General features: G+C 45.8%; 1 protein-coding gene across 7 annotated transcripts in view; it reads right to left on the bottom strand.

Annotated features, from left to right (window-relative positions):
• Positions 1 to 20,266, bottom strand: part of LOC104019253 (zinc finger and BTB domain-containing protein 5) — a 44,204-nt gene extending 23,938 nt beyond the window's left edge. For 5 of the 7 annotated variants that reach the window (XR_015705352.1, XM_087760327.1, XM_087760328.1 and 2 more), the window contains exon 1: positions 10,810 to 10,911. Coding sequence is in view for 4 of the 7 variants with exons in the window: in XM_087760327.1 (XP_087616453.1) it covers positions 10,810 to 10,865 (56 nt within the window). In the remaining 3 variants the exon portion in view is untranslated. Of the gene's footprint in view, positions 1 to 10,809; positions 10,912 to 13,222; positions 15,347 to 20,172 lie in introns of those variants that run through there. The other 2 variants (XM_087760325.1, XM_087760326.1) reach the window with 2 other exon arrangements.
• Positions 20,267 to 20,689: the final 423 nt, after the last annotated feature.

Raw genomic sequence — 20,689 nt, 5'->3', positions numbered from 1 at the left:
TTGACCTTCATGAAGTTCCAGTCATCCCATTTCTCCAACCTGTCCAGGTCCCCTCTGAATGGCAGCCCTGACCTCCAGCATACTGACCACTCCCCCCAATTTGGTGTCATCCACAAACTTGCTGAGAGTGCACTCCATCCCATCGTCCAAATCATTAATGAAGACATTAAATACCAGTATTGGTCCCAGTACCGATCCCTGAGGGACCCCGCTAGTTACTGGCCCCCAGCTGGGCTTTGTACCACTGATCACAACTCTTTGAGCTCAGCAGTCCAGTTAATTTTCCATCCACCTTATTATCCACTTATCAAGCCCACATCCCAACAATTTGGAGATAAAAAGACTATAGGAGACTATGTCAAAGGCCTTGCTAAAGTCAAGGTATACAACATCCACTGCCTTCTGCTCTTCCACAGCACCAGTCACCTCATTACAGAAAGCAATGAGATTGGTCAGGCATGATTTGCCCTTGCTAAAGCCATGTTGGCTGCTCCCAATCACCTTCTTGTCTTTCAATCTCTTTAGAAATGGCTTCTAAGAGGATTTGCTCCATAATCTTCCTGGGAAAAGAGAGTAAGGCTGACCAGCCTGTAGTTCCCTGGATACTCCTTCTTGTCCTTCTTGAAAATGGGAGTGATGTTTTCCCTGTTCCAGCCATCAGGAACCTCCCCCAATTGCCATCATAACCTTTCAAAGATGATAGACAGCGGCCTCCCAATAATATTGGCCAGCTCCTTCAGCACGCTTGGATGCATCCCATCTGGTCTCATGGACTCATATATATCCAATTGGCTTAAGTGCTCCCTAACTCTTTCTTCCTGTACTGTGCTACCGTTTCACTCCCCCAAACCGTGCTAGCTGGTTCAGGGACCCAAGAGCAGACCTTACCAGTAAAAAATGAAGCAAAAAAAGCATTGAGTAACTTGACTTTTATGATGTCCTTGATCACTAGGTCCCCTGCCCCACTGAGCAATGGGCCCACTGTGAAGAAAAGTACAAACTTATATCACTTAATAGGATTAACCTTACCCTAGTTTCAGTGAGCTTTCCAAGAACTCAAGGAGGGAAGACACTGAAGCATGAAAGCTCAGCTAGTTACGACAACCTTGCCCAATAACAAACCCATGGAAACTGGTTCTGAGCATGTAGCAGACAAAGGATGAAAACCAGCCCAGACCACTGTCTCTGATCACACAGCCATGTGAAGGATCGGTCAACTATAGATAAGCTTAGGACCGTAATTGGGAGATAGCCCACCTGTATATTCTATATAACCTGTGTGTTACTTATGATTAGGGTCCCTCAGAACTAGGCTGGGGCACCACATGCGCATTGCAGTAAAGAATTTCCCTTTGGAATTCTATACTTAAGGGTGTCTGCATCTCCTTCCTTGGTCAGCAATAAAGAATCCTGCTACAGTTTTGGCACCCCAGAAGGGACTTTGCCGACTCGCTTGAATCCACCAGCCGCTATGATCCCCTGCGAGTCAACAACCCACTGATGGCAAAAGGCGAGTTCACCCGGGGAACTTGAGTGCAAGGGGTAGCAGTTGGACAAATCATTTTTTTGCGGTGAGGTGAGAGTTAATAAATAATGGGGACCGGACACAGTATAGTGAAAGGAACACCTTTAGGTGAATTGCTAACCAATTGGTGGAAAACAGATGGAAGCCAGGAGTTATCTAAGAAAAGGGCACTGGAATTGCATCAGGATACCTGGCCCACATTGACCACCCCTGGAATTGCAAACCAACGGTGGCCTGAGGTGGGCAGTTTTGATTATGATAGGCTGCATTTTTTGCAGCTCAAATTGGATGAACAGTTCCCAGGGCAAATGCATTATTAGTATGTTTGGAATAATTATGTCTGGCAATGGAAACTTCCCCCTCTGAAAGGGAACCAATCTCGATGCAAGAGTGTGAGGAGGAAGGAGCCAGAGACAAAATGTTATGAACTGACCGCAACCCCCATTCCCCATCACCCTGGGCCGCTCGGGGAGAGGAGGAGGTAGAAGAGCCAGGAGTGAATCTGAGCCTGGGAAGAAGGGGTGGGGGGAAGGTGTTTTTAGATTTGTTCTTATTTCTCATTGTCCTGCTCTGTTACAATTGACATTAAATTAATTTCCCCAAGTCAAGTCTGTTTTGTACATGATGGTAATTGGTAAGCAATCTCCCTGCCTTTATCTTGACCCATGAGCTTTTCATTGTATTTTCTCCCCATCCTGTTGATAGAGAGAGAGAGTGACAGAACAGCTTGGTGGGCACCTTGCAGCCAGCCAAGGTCAACCCACCACAGACATCCCTGGCAAATAGCCAATACTTGGATACATGTCAATATTAACTTTTGGCTTCTTAGCTTAAGTTACATTTTACAAAAATATTAGAACACTCTTCTACTGTGCTTAATGTTTGTGCTAGAAATAACACAGCTCAAAAGAAAGTTCCCGTCAAGTCTGAAGTAGATGGTTAAATCCAGATAATAGTCAGTGATAAAAGCACTATTTAAAAATATCCTTCCAATTGTTTTGGGGATTTTTTTTTTTTAATAAGCAAGCAGGTGGGAGAGGAGAGTGAACCTTAAGGTTTGTGGTTTGGGTTTGCTGGGGGTTTTTTTGGCATTTTCAGTAAGTTACATCACTTCAAAATAAGGAGCTAGATATATCAACGGCTCTAAGGGTGTACTCAGACTGAACATGAACCAGAACTTCTAGAAATAATTTTAACCACCATTTAACTGATTTGCTCCATCTAACCAAAACCTCAGTGCATGAATGTGACACCTTCATTTTGCCTACGATACTAAGTGACAGGCATTATAGGACTTTTATTTCATGTCTGAGAAATATAGCAAAGCAACAGCTAGCGGCTTTAGTGCCTGACATTCAAGTTTGCACACTACACTTGCAGTGTTTGCTTAGTGTGGTTTTATGCATAGTTCAACATGTACAAGTTTTCTCCTGTATTGGAGAGGATGAGTTACCACTTGCTTAAGAATCAGAGGAGATAGATAAACTGAGCTGCTGAAGCTGCTCCTGGTTGCAGCAACCCTCCAATGAAGGACAAGAGTTTTCCATGTGGCTCAGAAAGTGTCCAATGTTTTATCACCATCTGAAAAGTACCGCAAATAGATACTCCAACCTGCCGTGAGACCAACTTGCTAGTAAAAAACAACAGTACAGTCTGTTAGCCACAGAAAGCATGTTGAGAGGGTATTCACAAAAAGCTTTTTTTTTTTTTTTTAAAAAAAAGGACACACTTGGCTGTCTGAGGCAACCAAAGCCAATTGCGATGGCAAGGTGCATGCCCATCTCCTTAGGCTCTTTGTCTTCCAGATCACTTATCTCCAACCCTATCATGCACCTCGCTCATAGTATCACACTTGAATATTTCAGTCTCTTACCATATGTCTTGCTTTCAACTCCTGCATTTTGATGTGCCTTGCCAGTTAAGATGTTTCCTGTTATAATTATAACTAGAACGTGAAACAGTCTCACAGACTGTGATGCTGAACACTGGTGCTTGCTAATTCTTTTCCAATGCCTTTATCACTTGAGCTTCAAAGTCAGTACTATAACCTTTATATGAGTCAGTCTCTAGAAAGACCCGACATAAGCTTTTCTAGTCTGTTATATGAAAGCACAATGTTTGTTAGGTGTCAATAGAAAACTGGAAATGAAGTCATTAGATTCCATTCTTGAATTTAGGAAGATAGCAAAACATACCTGGATACAAGAAACTAGCTATTCACAAGAACAGGATATCTTGTTTGATAAGACAGAGGGATATAAAAGAAGAAATTCAGTTAGGTAGTAACACTTATTTTAGAAGGAGAAAAAGCAGGGTATTGTCTATTGATTGCCACACAGAACTGGCAATAAAGCCAAAGAAGGGCATAAAAGCATAAGCTGCTACCAATGAGCATTAATCTGAATTTACAGTTTCCACATTATTAGCCCAGGAAACTGTCCTTTGGGGTTCATGGTATTCTGGTAGTCTTTGCTATTAGCCATCTTCCCCACAGGAGGGGATCCGACTTTAAAAAAAGAAAACTCAGTTGCCAGCTTTTCCTGTCTCAGAACAATCCTCTGTTCATGAATGAAATCACAAATGATGAGTGAAGCTAAAGGTCTGCATGTAAGCATCCAAAGGGAAAGAGCAACCATAGACATCTCAGCATGATGCTTGCCTCAATACAGCATTAATTTCTAAATGTAACAGTTAAACTTAATTGTTTACTGAAAGCTCAAGAATCTTAACTCCTCTCTCAGCCCTCCTTGATTCTGAAGATGCCTTTCCCTACACTTTTAAAACACCACTTGGATGAAACTAGAGTTTAACTCCATATGGGGGGAGGGGTCTTTTCCCAGAAAAATTTAGATTATGATAACAAATGTCAGTTGTGCCACCTGCACAGAGACTACATCAGTTTTCAACATGGGTTTTAAGATCCAAACTAGATCCACATAATGGATTGACACCCTGCCCCATTACCAATATCGGCAGGGTAGACAGACTGCCAACACCCTTCCCCCAACCGACATCGGCAGCAGCATAGGCAGGTTGCCGCCCACATTATCCATGTAAGGTATGATTCTCTCAAATCACTCTGCCATTGGTGGAGCCAAGGGGCGGCACGACTCTCACCTGCATTCAAAAGGCATTTGCCCGGTTGGCTGTTGCTGCCAGATGACCTGTACACCAAGTGTCCCCGGCAGTCCACCAGAGCTATGGCATTGCTTATGATCCTGTGTTTGCTATTGGTGAGTTGCTGTATGGGCGCGTTGTTGCTTGTCTTTCCTACTGCCTCAATAAAGCTTTGTTTTAGAACATGTTGTCAGACTCAGTGTTTGGACCACATTATTGGCATCACAAACAGGATAAGAGTCTTTCTGACAACTACTGGAGGCTTTAGGAAAGGAGCAAGTTTGGAGCTCCCCCCAATGGGAGGACGATTGGGTGCAAGATAATTGAACAGATCCCCAGGCTATGAGGGATGAATTTGAATTGTGGCATAAGGCCAGTCATTGCAAACAAGGAAAGGGCAAGGGAGCCTTAATCGGCCTCCTGAGTTGTGCCCTCAACATTGCCTGGGCTGAAGTTACTGGGCTGCATGGTGCCCTCAAACAGGCAGGAGAAGCTAAACAAGGGGCCAAGAGGGATGAGCAAAAGTTAGCCTCCTTGGCTCAGCAGGCCCTTGAGGCCTGGAGAGATCATCCCAGTACAATGACCCAAGTTAGGGCCACTATCTACCAGGACGATAAGGATGATAATTGGGACAGGGACATTTTTGGCCACAGACCAGACCCTGACCCCCTTCCCAACCCTACAGGGGAAGGCTGGGTGGAGTGGCTCGGGAATCTCTGGCGCACTGGGGCAGCTCTAACTTACCTCAGTGAAGGGAACCATGGGCATAGGAGCTCTGCACACCCTGGCTGCAGGGGTGGGTGCTGTGGCAATGGCTTCTGTGCCCTGCAGTCAGATACAGAGGAATCCTCACCTGGGCAGAGGACAGGGCACCTCCACCATCCAGACAGAAAGGCTCAGGCAGCTCCTGCTGGAAACTGGGTTTACCCCTCCCAACAAATTAATAAATTGCTGAATAATGTTTTGTTACAGCTTTTGAATGGCCATCAGCAGGTGGCAGTCTTGCAGTGCCTCCTGGCATGCCAGTGTTAACCCCTTAGCATCCCCTCCCCCCCAAAGGCACTGCCAGACAACTGGTGGGCAGGTGTCCACTGCCAGATGGAGATCTGCCTCCTAGCCCTGTTTTCTGGCATACCCTTTTTGCTTACCCCATGTCCTAGCCCCAATTAGAAGTTGTCATGAATGACTGGCACTCAGTCACTGTTGTTGCGGACACTGGGGACCAAATCTCGATGTTAGACCCACAGACCACCCCTTCAGGCTGTCCTAGAAGCAATTTTGTATTTCAGGAAGTGATAATGTCCATGATGAGACCAGAGCCGCTGACTCAGCCTGGCTACTGGACCCATCTGTGTACTGGTTTTGGCTAGGATAGAGTTAATTTTCTTCTTAGTAGCTTGTATGGTGCTATGTTTTGGATTTGTAATGAAAACAGTGTTGATAACACACTGATGTTTTAGCTGTTGCTGAACAGTGCTTACACAGAGTCAAGGCATCTCACCCTGCTTCTCACACTGCCCTACCAGCAAGTAGGCTGGGGGTGGGGGGCTCACCTTCAGAGTTATGGCATTTGTCTTCTCAAGTAACCATTACGCGTGATGAAGCCCTGCTTTCCTGGAGACAGTTAAACACCTGCCTGCCAATGGGAAGTAGTGAATGAATTCCTTGCTTTGCTTTGCTTACACACGCAGCTTTTGCTTTACCTATTAAGCTGTCTTTCTCTCAAACCATGAGTTTTCTCACTTTTACCCTTCTGATTCTCTCCCTCATCCCACTGGGTGGGGGAGTGAGCAAGTGGCTGTGCAGTGCTTAGCTGCCTACTGGGGTTAAACCACAACAACCTGGAAAAATCCTGCTGCTACATTGCATTCATTTTACTTGTACTACTGTTGGTTATTCTGTACAAGAACCAATTCTGAATATGCTGTGGATACTGTTCTTAGGGACAGTCCACCAGGGCCTTGCTGGTTGGGATTTTAACTTGTTAATTCACACATCTCAGGTGCTGGCAAATGTTAGAAAGGAAACTTATTGTGGGTTTTGTACACAACATCCTGCATCTGACCACCAAGGAGTTCCTATGGTGGGAATGCTAGTATTGGTGGAATTGTGGGTCCATGCACCTAAAACTTTTGTCAGATGTTACTCTATTCAGGCTAATCTCTCAACCACTGACTACTCACTGCTGCCTTGGTAAAGAACGGATCAGAATTCTACATCCTCCAGAACTTTATGGGCTATGATCCATCCCGTGATCAGCTACAAACCACGTGGCAGTGTCTATCCTATACCATGCAAACCTACCGTGCCAATATTGACAATTGCCTGAAAGACACCACTCGCTGCAGCGACCCTAGCACAATGGGCGCCCTCGGCCTATACTGGCTGTGCAGCAATCATGCCATGAAAAAACCTCACATGGAGGTGGGAAGGTACCTGCACACTTGGACAAATAGTGCCTGGGATGCATGTTGAAGAAAACCTTGACACGGCCCATGCCCACAATTGCCCTGATGCCCTGCAACATCAGCGTAGATCAGCCCTTTGGTAGAGCAAAGACCTGGATTTCACCAATTTACCTGGGTCCTCCTTTCTCAGCTAGGGGTCTCCGAGCTGGAGAAAGCAACTGTCAATCTCTGCTACCCTGGAAAAATATAGAAAACATAACAATTGATGCTATCCAGGCGCTGCAGTAAGAAATCACTCAAGTATCGCAGACTACCATTCAAAACCATCTAGCCTTAAGACTACTTGCTGGCTGCACAAGGTGGCATTCGCACATTAGTAAATACTACCTGCTGTGTCTATGTCAACCAAGATCAGTGCATTGAGACTGACCTTAAGAAAATCCAGGCACAACTAAAGCCCTTGCATCAGGTGACAACTGAAAATACTCATTGGGGAATTGGCAAATTGTGATCATGGCTTACCTCTTGGTTCCCAGATCTCAGGGTAGTTGTCAAAAGATTTTGGCTGTACCTTTTGTAATTAGCTTGTTTATTGTTATTGTTTATGTTTTGTTTCATATCACTGGATGGGGTTGTAGATTGTGCTGTAAAGTATTTTCCCAGTCGAGGTCAAGCCACTCCCTGACCCAGGTTTGGGGCCACTAGATATAAGCGGATACTAACTCTGAATTGTAATCTCTTGTAGCAATTGGGAAGATGCCATAGTAATCACCTCCCGGATACCCATGCAACTGATACTTGATAGAGGCAATTCTACAGTACCCATCTCGTGATGCACCAGCTTTTGACCTCTGACTATGTAACTTATACTCTGCAGGTGTCAGGACACCAACCTCACCTAGCTTATTATATAGCTAATGACCCACCAAAATAACACCCTAGCCTATAATTCTGCATGAAGTGATGCTTTGAGAGAATCAAGGGGTGGAAGTGACACCCTGCCCCTTGACCAATATTGGCAGTACAGACAGACTGCCAACACCTTCCCCCCAACCAACATCAGCAGCGTAGGCAGGATGCAGCCCACATTATTCATATAAGGTACAATTCTCTCAAATCACTCTGCCATTGGTGGAGCCAAGGGGCGGCACGATTCTCACCTGCATTCAAAAGACATTTGCATGATTGACTGTTACTGACAGACAACCTGGACACCAAATGTCCCTGGCAGTCCAATGGAGCCATGGCATCGCTTATGAGCCTGTGTTTGCTATTGATGATTGGGTGAGTCACTGCATGGGCACATTGTTGCTCATCTTTCCTACTGCCTCAATAAAGCTTTGTTTTATAACGTGTTGTCAGACTCCATTACTGTTCGGACCATATGGATTCAAACAGATAATACTGCATTTCATTTGAGACTTATCATTATTATTTGCTTTTGGTCTTCTCAAACTCATTTGAATGTAAGTAATTTCAAAAACTCATCTTCTGACAATGACTTGGAACATTAAAAGCTTGTTATACAATCTTTACATCAATCTATTGTACTGTTCTAGACATTTTAACACATACTGAGGAATAGAAAAAACAACCACCAAAGTCATATTTTTCAAATAATGGTTTATCAGTCACACAAGAGCTTTAATTCAATGTATGTTCCAATAATTAAATTATTTCTGAACAATTTTAAATGGATGGGAAGAAAAATTAAGTGGCTTTTTTTCCTCAGTTCAAAAATAGTAACTTTTCCTCCATTTTTACACCAGTCCACATTACCTTTGCTTTGTTATTTATCAGTTTATAAAAGAGTACAACAGCAGCAGCATGATTACCAGCTTGACCTTGTTAGCATGAATGAAGTAGTCATGGCTAATCATGTCAACATGACAGAGATAATACATATTTATAACAGCCAGCTATAATTTGCACAGCTCTTGTATGCTGACAGTATAGATAACATTTCTCCATTTGATTAAACATTATCCTCCACAACATAAACTATTATGAGCAATTCAATAATGACAAGTACAAAAAAAGTAGTTCTTCCTAAGGTGTCACAAAAAAAAAAAACAACCAAAAAACAATCAATCAATCCAAACTTTAAGAATTTCAAATAATTAAACTAATTTTTGGAGGAGAAAGACTAATTGTTCACCTCTCAGCATATTCAAAAACAGATGGAGAAACTGAAGAATCAAGTCATAGATGTTTTAGATCAACTTGGACATTCAAATTTAATGTATAGCTCTCTTCAGGGTTACATCTACATTTCATCCTTACATAATTACTAAATAGAACTATATAATATATTCAGCACTATATTTTATACAACTATCATCATCATCTGCAAAGCAAACAAGTTCTACAGGTTGGGGTTTTTTGCGCTTCTTTTTATAAGCATTATAAGCTCAGAGTAAGATTTTTCAGCAAGATCTGAAGCAGAGGCAAAATATCAGTTTCAGTTCACTAGTTTGTTTTGGGGTTGGTTTTTGTTTTTTTCCTCTTTTGTTTAAGTGCTAAATGGTATTGAATACTTCACTCTCTCTTGGTTTTGGATTTGCAAGACAACTGATGGTTTGAACACAATAATCGTACACAGCAAGAAAAAAAAAGACAAACAAAAAACAAACCAAACTTTGAATCTACCAAGAGGAAACCTGAACAACAACATAAGTATACAATAAAAAATATAAATAAAGCATCTACTGCTTTCTAGGAATTATGTACTAACCTTCGGTTACTTTTTAACAAATCACATTTGCCATTATCTAAAGAAGTGTTCCTACTTAATTACCATGACTTCAGCAGCATTGGCTGAATGGAGATTCAGTGTTGCAAGCCTCTCATTCATACAATGCTGTCAAAATGAAATCACTAGACCTTCTCACTGTATAGCACCCAGGTATTTTTCAGTATATGTATTGCTAGGTTATTATGCATGTTATACCACTCACAAAGCTATACTAGTGTGGTAACCACCTGGAGGAAGCGGTGAGTGATGTAGTGGGCAACTCCCTGCTATGGGGCAGAGACACCCATCTGCCAACCTGACCTGTTAGCTAGAGAAGTTTGCTGCTTGCCAGGGGCCCAGATCCGGGATGTCACGGAGAGACTGTCAAAACTTGTCTGACCCTCTGACTATCACTTAGCTGTTGCTGATGTTCAAAAAGCTGCCTATATGAAAGGTGTTTTCATAACTTGCATTCTCCCTGTAAGTCAGAATCTACAAGTTTGCTAAAGATAAACCTCGGAGCTAGGAGCTTTTTCCCCAGTGACCTGTCCTTTTACCTTTTCCCCAGAGGCACGCACATGCTTATGAAAGACAGTCTACAAGAGCATCACTCCCATCCCATGCAACTGCTCAGGTGGAAATTTCATTCAAGCCCAGCTGAACTACCACCACAAACTCCAAATTAAAGGAACAAAGTGCTACAGAAGACTGCAAGGAAAACAAGGACTTCACAGCAACCCAAGGAAATGCAAGGGGAGGATACCAGAGAGCAAGATACAACCCCACTCCCTACCTGATCCGCCTCTGTGTTACTCACCTCCCAGATCATGCGCAGAAGACACGCGCCCCACTCCCCCTACCGTCAGCTGAATAGCCAAATTAACGATAAACCACCCGCCGACACCCCCATCCCCTTCACATTTACCAACGTCCGCGATTCAGGCGCGCGCGCACCCCCCCCCACCCCCCCCAACACAACCAGCTGCCTCTCACAGCTACCACTAGCTGCCGCCCGTCTACCTTACCTGCAGTCCCCCAACCCACTTCTCTTTATATCCAGGTGGAAGAATTTCCAGAGCATGAAAAGGGCCAAAAATAACTATTATTTTCAACCCAAGCAACTCTGTCTCCAGCTCGTTCTAATCCCTTCCCCCCCCTCCCCCGCAGCCGCCTCACTGGCACCCGGAAATAGCGTCATCGTACCACGACCCACTCAGTGCAGAAGAGCGCAGATGACTAAAAGAAAGCATCAAAATCCATGGGGATACGAAACCACCAGCCAATCACAGAACCTCATCCACTGCCCTATGGTGCCCTAACACACGTGATCAGCCAATCAGTAACGTTACCAGTCATTACTGGTACACCCTGGGGGGCTGCTGGAGGTTTATCAATTAGCTGTGCGTTCTTCCCTTCCTCTTTGGTTGCGGGAAGAAAGTTTGTGAATATCTCTTTTTGGTTCAGTTATTAGCTGCATCCTATTACGTTGGAGGTCCTTGGGCAAGGCAACAACTTTTTATGTAGGTGCAGGGGACTTGGGGTGGGCTGGGTCTCCAGAGCCGAAGAGAGCATGTCAACAGCCAGAGCAGGTCAGTACTGCACAAAATGTGGGACCTTCCTTGGTATCAGCAGTGCTGCTTAAACCTGCCCTTCCTACAGTGAACAATTGGGCTGTAAGCATCTGTGTGTACCAGTTATTGCATGCGACACCCCTCTGGGTTTGTATCACCACATGCTGCTGGGGTCTAGGCTGTACCTTAAGGTCTGAAATTACCCACCCCGCAAGCTGTCACCAAAAGGTGATGCAGTGTTTCCCCCCCCCTCCCCCCAGCTACTGGAGATGCTCACCACTTCCCCTGTGTGTGGTTGCTGCTGCATTTCAGTGGGATCAGTTGAAAACTAATTTGCAAAGAACAGAAAAGGGAAGGTACTTTCAGTTATGTGGACTCCTTGCTCCATCTAAGTGTATGACTACAGGGTGAGCTACAGCTTGCTGATCTGACTGAAAGCAAGTTGCATTTTCTCTGTAGGGTCATTTGCAGTCTGATCTAAATAAGCAGGCAGCCACCCAGGCAGTATCTGGAACCAACCCCAGGAGGGTGCAGGAATGGGTATGGGGTGGATCATCCTGTTGAGGCTCTCAGCTTGAGTAGATGTGAAACCACAGTGCTAGTTCTCCTTGCAGGTAGTGATTGACTCTGTCTCTTATGTTGACCAGATAGCAGAGGGAGTGAAGCATCAATTTCTTGTGAGGGTTTATAGCATTCTCCAAAGATGGACAGTCAGTGGGGTAGGATTCCAGCCTTCCCAGCAAGGCCTCAACCTTTAGCATTCATCCAAATCTTTCTGGCTGTTGTTGCCTTGGTGTTTTGGGGTAGCTGAGATGCAGAGAAAATCTCACTGCACTCTGCTGCCTCTTGGCTTCTTCCCCCGAAGCAAAAGGCTTATTGTTCTGTTGCATGGCATTGCTGGTATTTGAAAAGTGACTGTGGTGGCCCTTGCAAGGCCAGGCTCTCCCCATTCTTGCCAACAGCATGTTTTTCACCTTGTTTTTCAGATGATTGACATTGCCAAGGCCATGAGGTTGAAGGCCTCCAAAACAAAGGAGCCCCTGTGACTTGTGGCCAACCAGGATCACAAGCTGGCCTCATTCTCCCCTTTCCTGTGTACAAGCCATCAGGGAGCCAGTGGAAGCACAAAAAAAATGAGGTAAAATGCCTAAAAAGACTGGGCAGGAATGAAAATGATTCCCATCCCTTGCTACACCCTCCAAAGGCAGAGCATCTAGCAGGACCTTTTGTCTGTTTGATATGACTTTGGTCAGTGTTGGCATGCATTCCATTCAAAACCTGCTCTCAGTATTAGGCTGGGATGGATGTTCACTTCATTGAATAATTTATTTATTTATTTTTTAAATCACAGAATCACAGAATGGTTGAGGTTGGAAGGGACCTCTGGAAGTCATCTTGTCCCACCCCCCTGCTCAAACAGGGCCACCAAGAGCCAGTTGTCCAGGACCATGTCCAGATGGCTTTTGAATATCTCCAAGGATGGAGACTCCACAACCTCTCTGGACAACCTGTTCCAATGCCCAGTCACCCTTACAGTAAAAAGTGTTTCCTGATGTTCAGATGGAACCTCCTGTATTTCAGCTTGTGCCTCTTGTCTTGTCACTGGGCACCACTGAAAAGAGCCTGGCTTTGTCTTCTTTTCACCCTCCCTTCAGATATTTATATCCATTTGTTGCGGAGGAGCACAAAGTCAAATTAGGCAGGTGATGTAACCAAAAATAATATTTATTCTAATCAAAAGTGTTTGGTACTCTGACAAACATTAGTAAACCACAGGGTCAGGATGACAACAGGAATTTAATACTATGCAGCCAACTTAAGAATTCTTAAGCTTCAGAATGATGACTCAAAATGCACAATCACTCACCTAATAAGACAAGGGCTTTTGACCTTGAGGAGTTACCTTGGGCGGTGTCCCAACCCAAGGGGAGAGTCCCCGACTGCAGACCCACTGCTCCGAGGAGGACTGACTCAATTTGCCCCGGCAGGACTCCGTTTATACCCTAGTTGAATCTGACCTGTGGTCATATATGGTCATGTCCATTCCTATTGGCTGAGGGCTCTATCTACCGGCAAATGTGTACGGGACAACAGCCACAATAGGGCAGTAAGGGCGCGAAAAGTAAGAGTGTGAAAAGTAAAGGTGCGAAAAGTAACAAAGGCCCGGTCTTTATCAGGGCAGGTGCACCTGCCGCACAATCCACCCTGTGACCACAGTCATGATTCGACTGGTTTCCTTGGAGTGGTGGTACAGTCACCTTTTGCCTCCAAAGTTAAAAGGGAGCACAGTCTTGGTGAGCTTAATGCTCGTTGTGGGTCATCATTCCTCAGTCATTCTAAGGTTAAATGGGAACATCTAATACACGAACAAGTTTTAAGGGGGTTAGCACGGACTTCACTACGGTGCACTTAATATAGCTTATCACAATACAGATCACAACAACCATAACTACAATCATTATTAAAGATTGGAGGAGGCTAGTTAGCCATCCTGACAGGGAAAACCCAAACATATCAAAACCTTTCCCCAACCAGTTAGTCCTCACTGCAGCAACAATTGCTCCTGAGTCTGTCGCCACTTTCTTCATTTTGTTGATCTGATCCTGAAGCGGCATTGACTCGTTTGGGATGTGGACACAGCACTCGTCCGTTGTCAAGTTCAGGACACCACATACACCCTTCTCTTTTAGCAACATTAAGTCCAATACAGCTTGGTTTTGGATGGTCATTTTACTGGCATGTAGCAATTGTTGGTTCAGGAGCCCCAGACTATCAGACGTAGTGTTGGCTGCGACTGATACTTGTAGGCCTAGTTCTAGAATGGCTTGCTGATTTCGCACTGGAGCGACTCCTAACCCGAATAGTGATTCCGTCCACCATCCGAGTCGTTTTAGTCCATCTTTCCATCCGTCTTGCACACTTCTCGGAGAACAATCCCACCATTTATGTGGCATGAGTCCTTCTCGATAGATAGGATAGGAGAAAGCACAGAAAGAGTAAAAGCTAATCCAGGAACAGTATGATGAAATCGGGAATATAGGTGGCCATCAGAACATGCCCACACTAAGTTAGAAGGTGTGGTAACAGCAGAAGTTTTGCAAGATTCTTTTTTAGAACTTATTGGGGTGCATCCTTTGCTAGCCCCCTTAAAGTCGAGCCCCTCCATGTCACCTCCCAGACACTCTAACACAGCAGGTCTCGAGTAACTAGTATTACTACACAGGCAACCTTAGATTAAAGTTTCTTGGGTAGGAGAGTATAACCATAAGAAGGACATTTTATCTATATCTTTACATCCAATTTCTACTTGACAATCCCATAATGGGGATCTTCCTGGTGGGGGTGTTCTCATTTTGCTTCTGTCCCAGCCAGGACCATAAGCATTCCATAAACAATTATATGGACACCCAGTGTTGGTCTGTTGGTTGCACACCTTGGGACAATCATTACTATCCCACTCAGAGTGTTTGATATACCACAAAGCATTTAATGGTTTCATGTATCATAGAGAGTGGTCATCAGTGTATTGGGCTTCACCTATGGTAGCCCCCCATGGAATGCTGGAACAGGGTGCCATCTGGTTTTTACCACTGTTGGTGTAAGTACAATTTGTACTCCAGATTGATGTGACATTAAGTGTACCTAAATCCCAAGTTACGGTAGCCTGAGAGTGGCTATATGTACTGTTATTTATAAACGAGCACAAGGTATAGTGACCTCCCCAATCCCATGTGTAATTGGTATTATTTTTCCAAGTTAGCTCTAAAGCTAATGAAATGTTTAAGTCTTGCGCAAAAATTGGCAAGGGATCTTCGGCTGACTTAGGGGTGGGTAGGCAAACTGTTACTGAGGTTAAGTTCATCATTCGGGCAAATCCTACTATCATTTTTGTCACTACATTGTTGTTCAGGCCTTGATCTCCTATGAAGTCCGGTATTGCTCCACTCGTCAGGAGGGACAGGATGACAATGGCTGTCCACCCCATCATTTCCTGGAAGAGAATAGAAAGAAACCGAACCTCGGCAATGGATTATAGCCAGGATAAAGGTTAAAAGTCGGGAATTATCTATCGAGCACTGATACGGTGGGTCTTCCTGCTCCCATCCAGTGCTTCCCATGCATATAAGCCTCTGGGTTTTGCCAATGTCATCGGTACCACACCAATGGAGGGCAATTTTACCATAACAGGTTGTCCCACATATGTCCTCAGCGGGAACTTAGCCTTTTGATCATCAGGTATGGGGGCATCACCAGTCAGTGACCCCATAGGACAAATGCTCGAATTTTTGGGCTCCCATAACTTCCCCAGTGGTTATTAACAATAAAGACCGCTTGCGGCAACCATATATCCCAGTTGTGGCGTGAGACGTCAGCATGTCTCAATCAAACCATTGGTTCGTTCAACTATGCCGTTGGCCTGAGGATAATATGGTGTCTGGAACACCCATTTAATGCCTTCCCCTTGTGCCCAGTCCTGTACCACTGTGGCTGTAAAATGCGACCCGTTATCACTTTGGATATATTCAGGAATGGGTAAAACACCAAACCACTCTCACAATGCTTGGACCGTCTGATCTCCGGTGGCAGTGCCAACAGCTGTAGCCATCGACAGTCCTGATACCACCTCTACTCCTACTAAAATATATCTCTTCCCATGGAATGGCCTCAAAGGCCTGACATAGTCAATCTGCCAGGTGCTCCAAAGAGCCTTGCCTTGTCTAATATGCTGGGCCAGAGCTTGATTCGGGTGGTCAGCCTTGAGCCTTATTCAGCATTGTGGGCAAGTGGTGAGGATTGCCTCACAGGTTTTCACAGACACTGGCCAACCCTAGATCGGCATTCATAACAGAGATCTGCTTTCCCTGAGTGGCCTCGCTTAACGTGCAGCCATTCAGCTAGTTGTTCCCAATCTTCCTTTTCACTAGCAACCACCCTGATCCGAGCTAGGTGGTCTACTTGGTGTTTCCATTTTGCAGCGGGGGTTCCATCCCACCTTCAAAGGTCGGAATCTCCTTATTGCCAGAAGACGTTGCCAGTCCTCTGTTCTCCACACCTTTGTGTGACCCACTTCCCATTTACTAGATTCCCATTGACATATCCATTCCGTAGCGCCCTTGTAGGTCGTGTAGGAGTCAGTGTAAATGACGGTAGCACCATTTTCTGCAGCCAATAGGAGAGCTCGCAATTATCCCACTTGTGCGCTGCCTTCACTCTCTTTGACTGTCTTCCTGGTGCCAATTTCTAATGCTACTGCCTTATATTGCCACCTGGATCCCACGTGATGAGCGGATGCATCAGTAAACCATACTCCCTGCACGTCTGAGTTCACCACGAACTCAGACGCTTCCTTAATTGGAGAGGGCTTATAGGGTCAACCTAACAAGGTTGGGTCTGGGTTTATGGGTTGTTGCAACTTGGAAGCCTTGGTCAGGCCTTCTTTCAGTGGAAGCAATTGGCTGACCCCTTCTAGATATGCGTACCATTTCCAAACTGTAGCCTTTTGAGCTACTCCCTTGGGAGGGGGCGATCCATTAAGGATTGAGTTTAAGAGGGGAAAAGGGCCCTGTACTATGACATCTTGTAGGGTGCACAACTTCTCAGCCTCTTTAACTGCTCTAGTGAGGGAAAGGACTCCTTTTTCCCAATCCAAGTACTGTTGTTCGGTCTCCTTGAACGAGGTGGAGGAGAACAACAAAGGCCTCGCCGGTCCCTGCAGTCCATTTTGGAACATGCCACAGTATGAGGCATGGGTGGCAAATCCCCACTCCACTCTTAACGGATCTCATGGGTGCAGTGGGCCTAGCCTCTGGTAGGCCTTGAGTTCATCCTTCAGGATATTAAGGGCTTCTGTGTGTTGCCGAGTCCAATCCCATTTCCTATTCTTTCGAAGCAAGTCATATAGTATAGAGGGCGGGCAATCACTGAAAACCCCAGTATATGCTTCCTCCAATAGCCCAATGTGCCCATCAGCTGCTGTAATTCTGTTTTATTACCTGGAGTCTGCCCCTTCTCGATAGCCAGCAGAGTATCATCAGGCACCGCAATTGCTCTAGCTATCCACCAAGCTTCCAGGAATTTAACTTCTTGTCCAGGACCTTGGCATTTAGAAGGTGGGATATCTATCCCATTCTTAGTCGACAGGTTGCAGATGGCTCCAGCCCTACCTGGTCTCTGTTATCTCTACCAACTAGGATATCATCTATATATTGATATATGTGGATGCCTGATGGCACTTCCACAGTGTCGAGAAGTTTGGCTAAGGCGTTGTGGGCAATAGTGGGTGAGTGTTTGTATCCTTGTGGGAGTTGATTAAAGGTATACTATGTCCCTTCCCAAGTAAACGCAAACTGAGGTTTATCCTCCTCCCTTAGGGGAATCATAAAAAACATATACTTAACATCTAGGGTGGCCATCCACGGGTGGGCGGCTGCCTGTATTGCCATCACTATTGAAGTTATGCTCGGGACAGCAGCAGTTAGCGGTGGGGTATTACTATTTAACCTCCTGTAGTTGATCATTAAATGCCATCGCCCATCTGGCTTACGGACTGGCCAGACTGGAGAGTTATAAGGGGAACGTGTGCGGCTTATGATCTGTCTCTTCTTGAGGTCACTAATTACCTCTGAAATGCCTCATTTGGCAGCACTTGGTAGTAGATATTGAGGGACATGGGTTACTCTAGATTGCAGTAGCACGGGAGCGACTTGCAAAGTCTCCTCGTGGATGGCTTCTGCCCCTCTGCCTCCAAAACTCTGCACCTTGCCGTCAGGTAAATACCATCGTTTGCCCACCAGCACATCGAACCCCGATATATTCCCCTTATGAGGGCTGAGAGCCACTTCCACAGCCGTCATCCGCGTTTCCCCAGGTAGCCAACGTTGGGTTCAAGCTAAGGGACATCTTTCTGCTACACCCATCGCTCCGATTGTGTTTATAGCTTTTCTTGATGGTTTAATTCCTAACTCATCAGCTTGTTGTCTATTTAGAACACTAATTTGGGCCCCCGTGCCGATTAGGAATTCTAAACTCATTCGCCTTGGGCCCACGGGAACGTGTATATAAGGCTCCTTATCAGCGGACCATTGGCAGGAATTCACTATGCGGAGTGGGCTGCCGAACCCCAAACCGCAACTTGTAGTTTTTTAACCCTTTCAGTTCCTCTCGCAGGGGCGCGAAGGGGTTAATTGCGCTATCATGCGGAGGGGCGGTTACCTGCGTGTTACCCAGGTTACCCTGGCCCCTAGGTTTTCCTTCTAACAATTCCACCAGCCTCCGGATACAGTCGGTGGATTGCCCATGCAACATCGCCCGGGGTGCTCCCAGCTCTAGCGCTTTTCGCCAAAGGTGGTTCCTTCTTAGATCGTAGATTCGATCCAGTTTACCTCGGGAGAGTTCAGACTCCCGGGGGGGGGGGGGGCGTCCGGGGTGAGGTTTGCGACTGGCTTGTCGGACCCTCCTATTCCCGTCAGCGCCGCCGCCCGGATCGGTCCATCCCATCTCGCGCCCGTAAGTAACTATACTGTGTAATGTCTCCGCCCAAGTCGGCACGTGCGCGGGCGGATTCTGAGGGGTTTTCTGATTGTGTTCTATGGCCCTCTGAATCCTTTCTCTGAGAGACTGAACATGTATTTTTAAAGCGTCTGGTAGCCCTCTAATGAGGGGTCTAAGGTGGCTGGGGTTCACGGGTGCAGCCATCGGTACCCCGCGCCGTCCTCTTTCATGCATTGCCTGGGCGCAAGCAGCCTTTTGTACTCCTAGTTCCGACAATCCCTTCACCTTGATAGTAATAGGCTCTCCTCTTTCTTTGGAATCCACACCCCCAGCCCAGTAAACCACTCCAGACGTTATCGACTGGTCACCTGCCGCCCGTCACTCAGAAACACTCCGGGGCCCCAGAACCCCCCTGACTCGTCATCGCGTCATCGCTTAACAGTATTCGATCACCCACCCCACCCCCGTTAAAGAGACTCTCCACAAATATTCGGTTTCTGTTTCTCACGGTCTGCGCGAAAACCTGGCTTGGAGTTCACCGAGTTCAGGTCCTGTCCATGGGGCTGGACGGACAGTGGTTTGGGGGTTACCACCTTGCGGGCCCGTGGACCTTTCTGTCTTCATAAGGGGTGGCACATCCCTTTCCTCCACTTCCTCGACTTCTTTGGAGCCATTTTCATCAGGGTCTCCCCATATGTCCCCATCCCAATCCTCGGGATCTGCGCCCGCGATTAACCTGGGGATATGGACAACACTGGGAGGCTCTTTCGCTTGTGCTAGCCTAATTTCGACTTTTTCTTCTAACAACAGACGCGTATGCTCTCGTTCTCTTTTCAGTTCTCCCTTCAAACAATCTATTTCTAATTGCTTTTTTCAGTTGTTCTTTTCTAACGTTCCAGAATAATTGTAATGATCTTGCACCTGAATTAAACAGGCAGCTGGGATGGCACACATCGTTCCTTTACCTTTGCCATCCCGACTATTTCCGCGGCATTGTGCTATCCTTTCTACAACCGCCTCTGGGTCGAACCACTTCTCCTTCAACCACTGTATGTCTGGGGGAGAAGGAGTACAGCCGTGTCTCTGTAATAATTCCTCTATTGACATCCTGCCGACTACACCAATTTAGTGTCACGGAGGAGCACAAAGTCAAATTAGGCAGGTGATGTAACCAAAAATAATATTTATTCTAATCAAAAGTGTTTGGTACTCTGACAAACATTAGTAAACCACAGGGTCAGGATGACAACAGGAATTTAATACTATGCAGCCAACTTAAGAATTCTTAAGCTTCAGAATGATGACTCAAAATGCACAATCACTCACCTAATAAGACAAGGGCTTTTGACCTTGAGGAGTTACCTTGGGCGGTGTCCCAACCCAAGGGGAGAGTCCCCGACTGCAGACCCACTGCTCCGAGGAGGACTGACTCAATTTGCCCCGGCAGGACTCCGTTTATACCCTAGTCGAATCTGACCTGTGGTCATATATGGTCATGTCCATTCCTATTGGCTGAGGGCTCTATCTACCGGCAAATGTGTACGGGACAACAGCCACAATAGGGCAGTAAGGGCGCGAAAAGTAAGAGTGTGAAAAGTAAAGGTGCGAAAAGTAACAAAGGCCCGGTCTTTATCTGGGCAGGTGCATCTGCCACACCATTGATAAGATCCCCTGAGCCTTCTCTTCTCTAGGCTAAACAGTCCCAGCTCTCTCAGCCTTTCCTCATGGGAGAGATGCTCCAGTCCCTTCATCATCGTGGCCCTGTGCTGGACTCTCTCCAGTATGTCCATGTCTCTCTCATACTAGAGGAGCCCAGAACTGGATACAGTCCTCCAGGTGTGGC

The sequence above is a fragment of the Nipponia nippon genome, unplaced genomic scaffold (assembly GCF_047370975.1).
Source record: "Nipponia nippon isolate SJK-2023a ecotype South Korea unplaced genomic scaffold, ASM4737097v1 scaffold_22, whole genome shotgun sequence".
In the NCBI taxonomy this organism is placed as follows: Eukaryota; Metazoa; Chordata; class Aves; order Pelecaniformes; family Threskiornithidae; genus Nipponia; species Nipponia nippon.
Note: the sequence above shows the minus strand (reverse complement) of the source record. Positions and strands in the feature narration are given on the sequence as shown.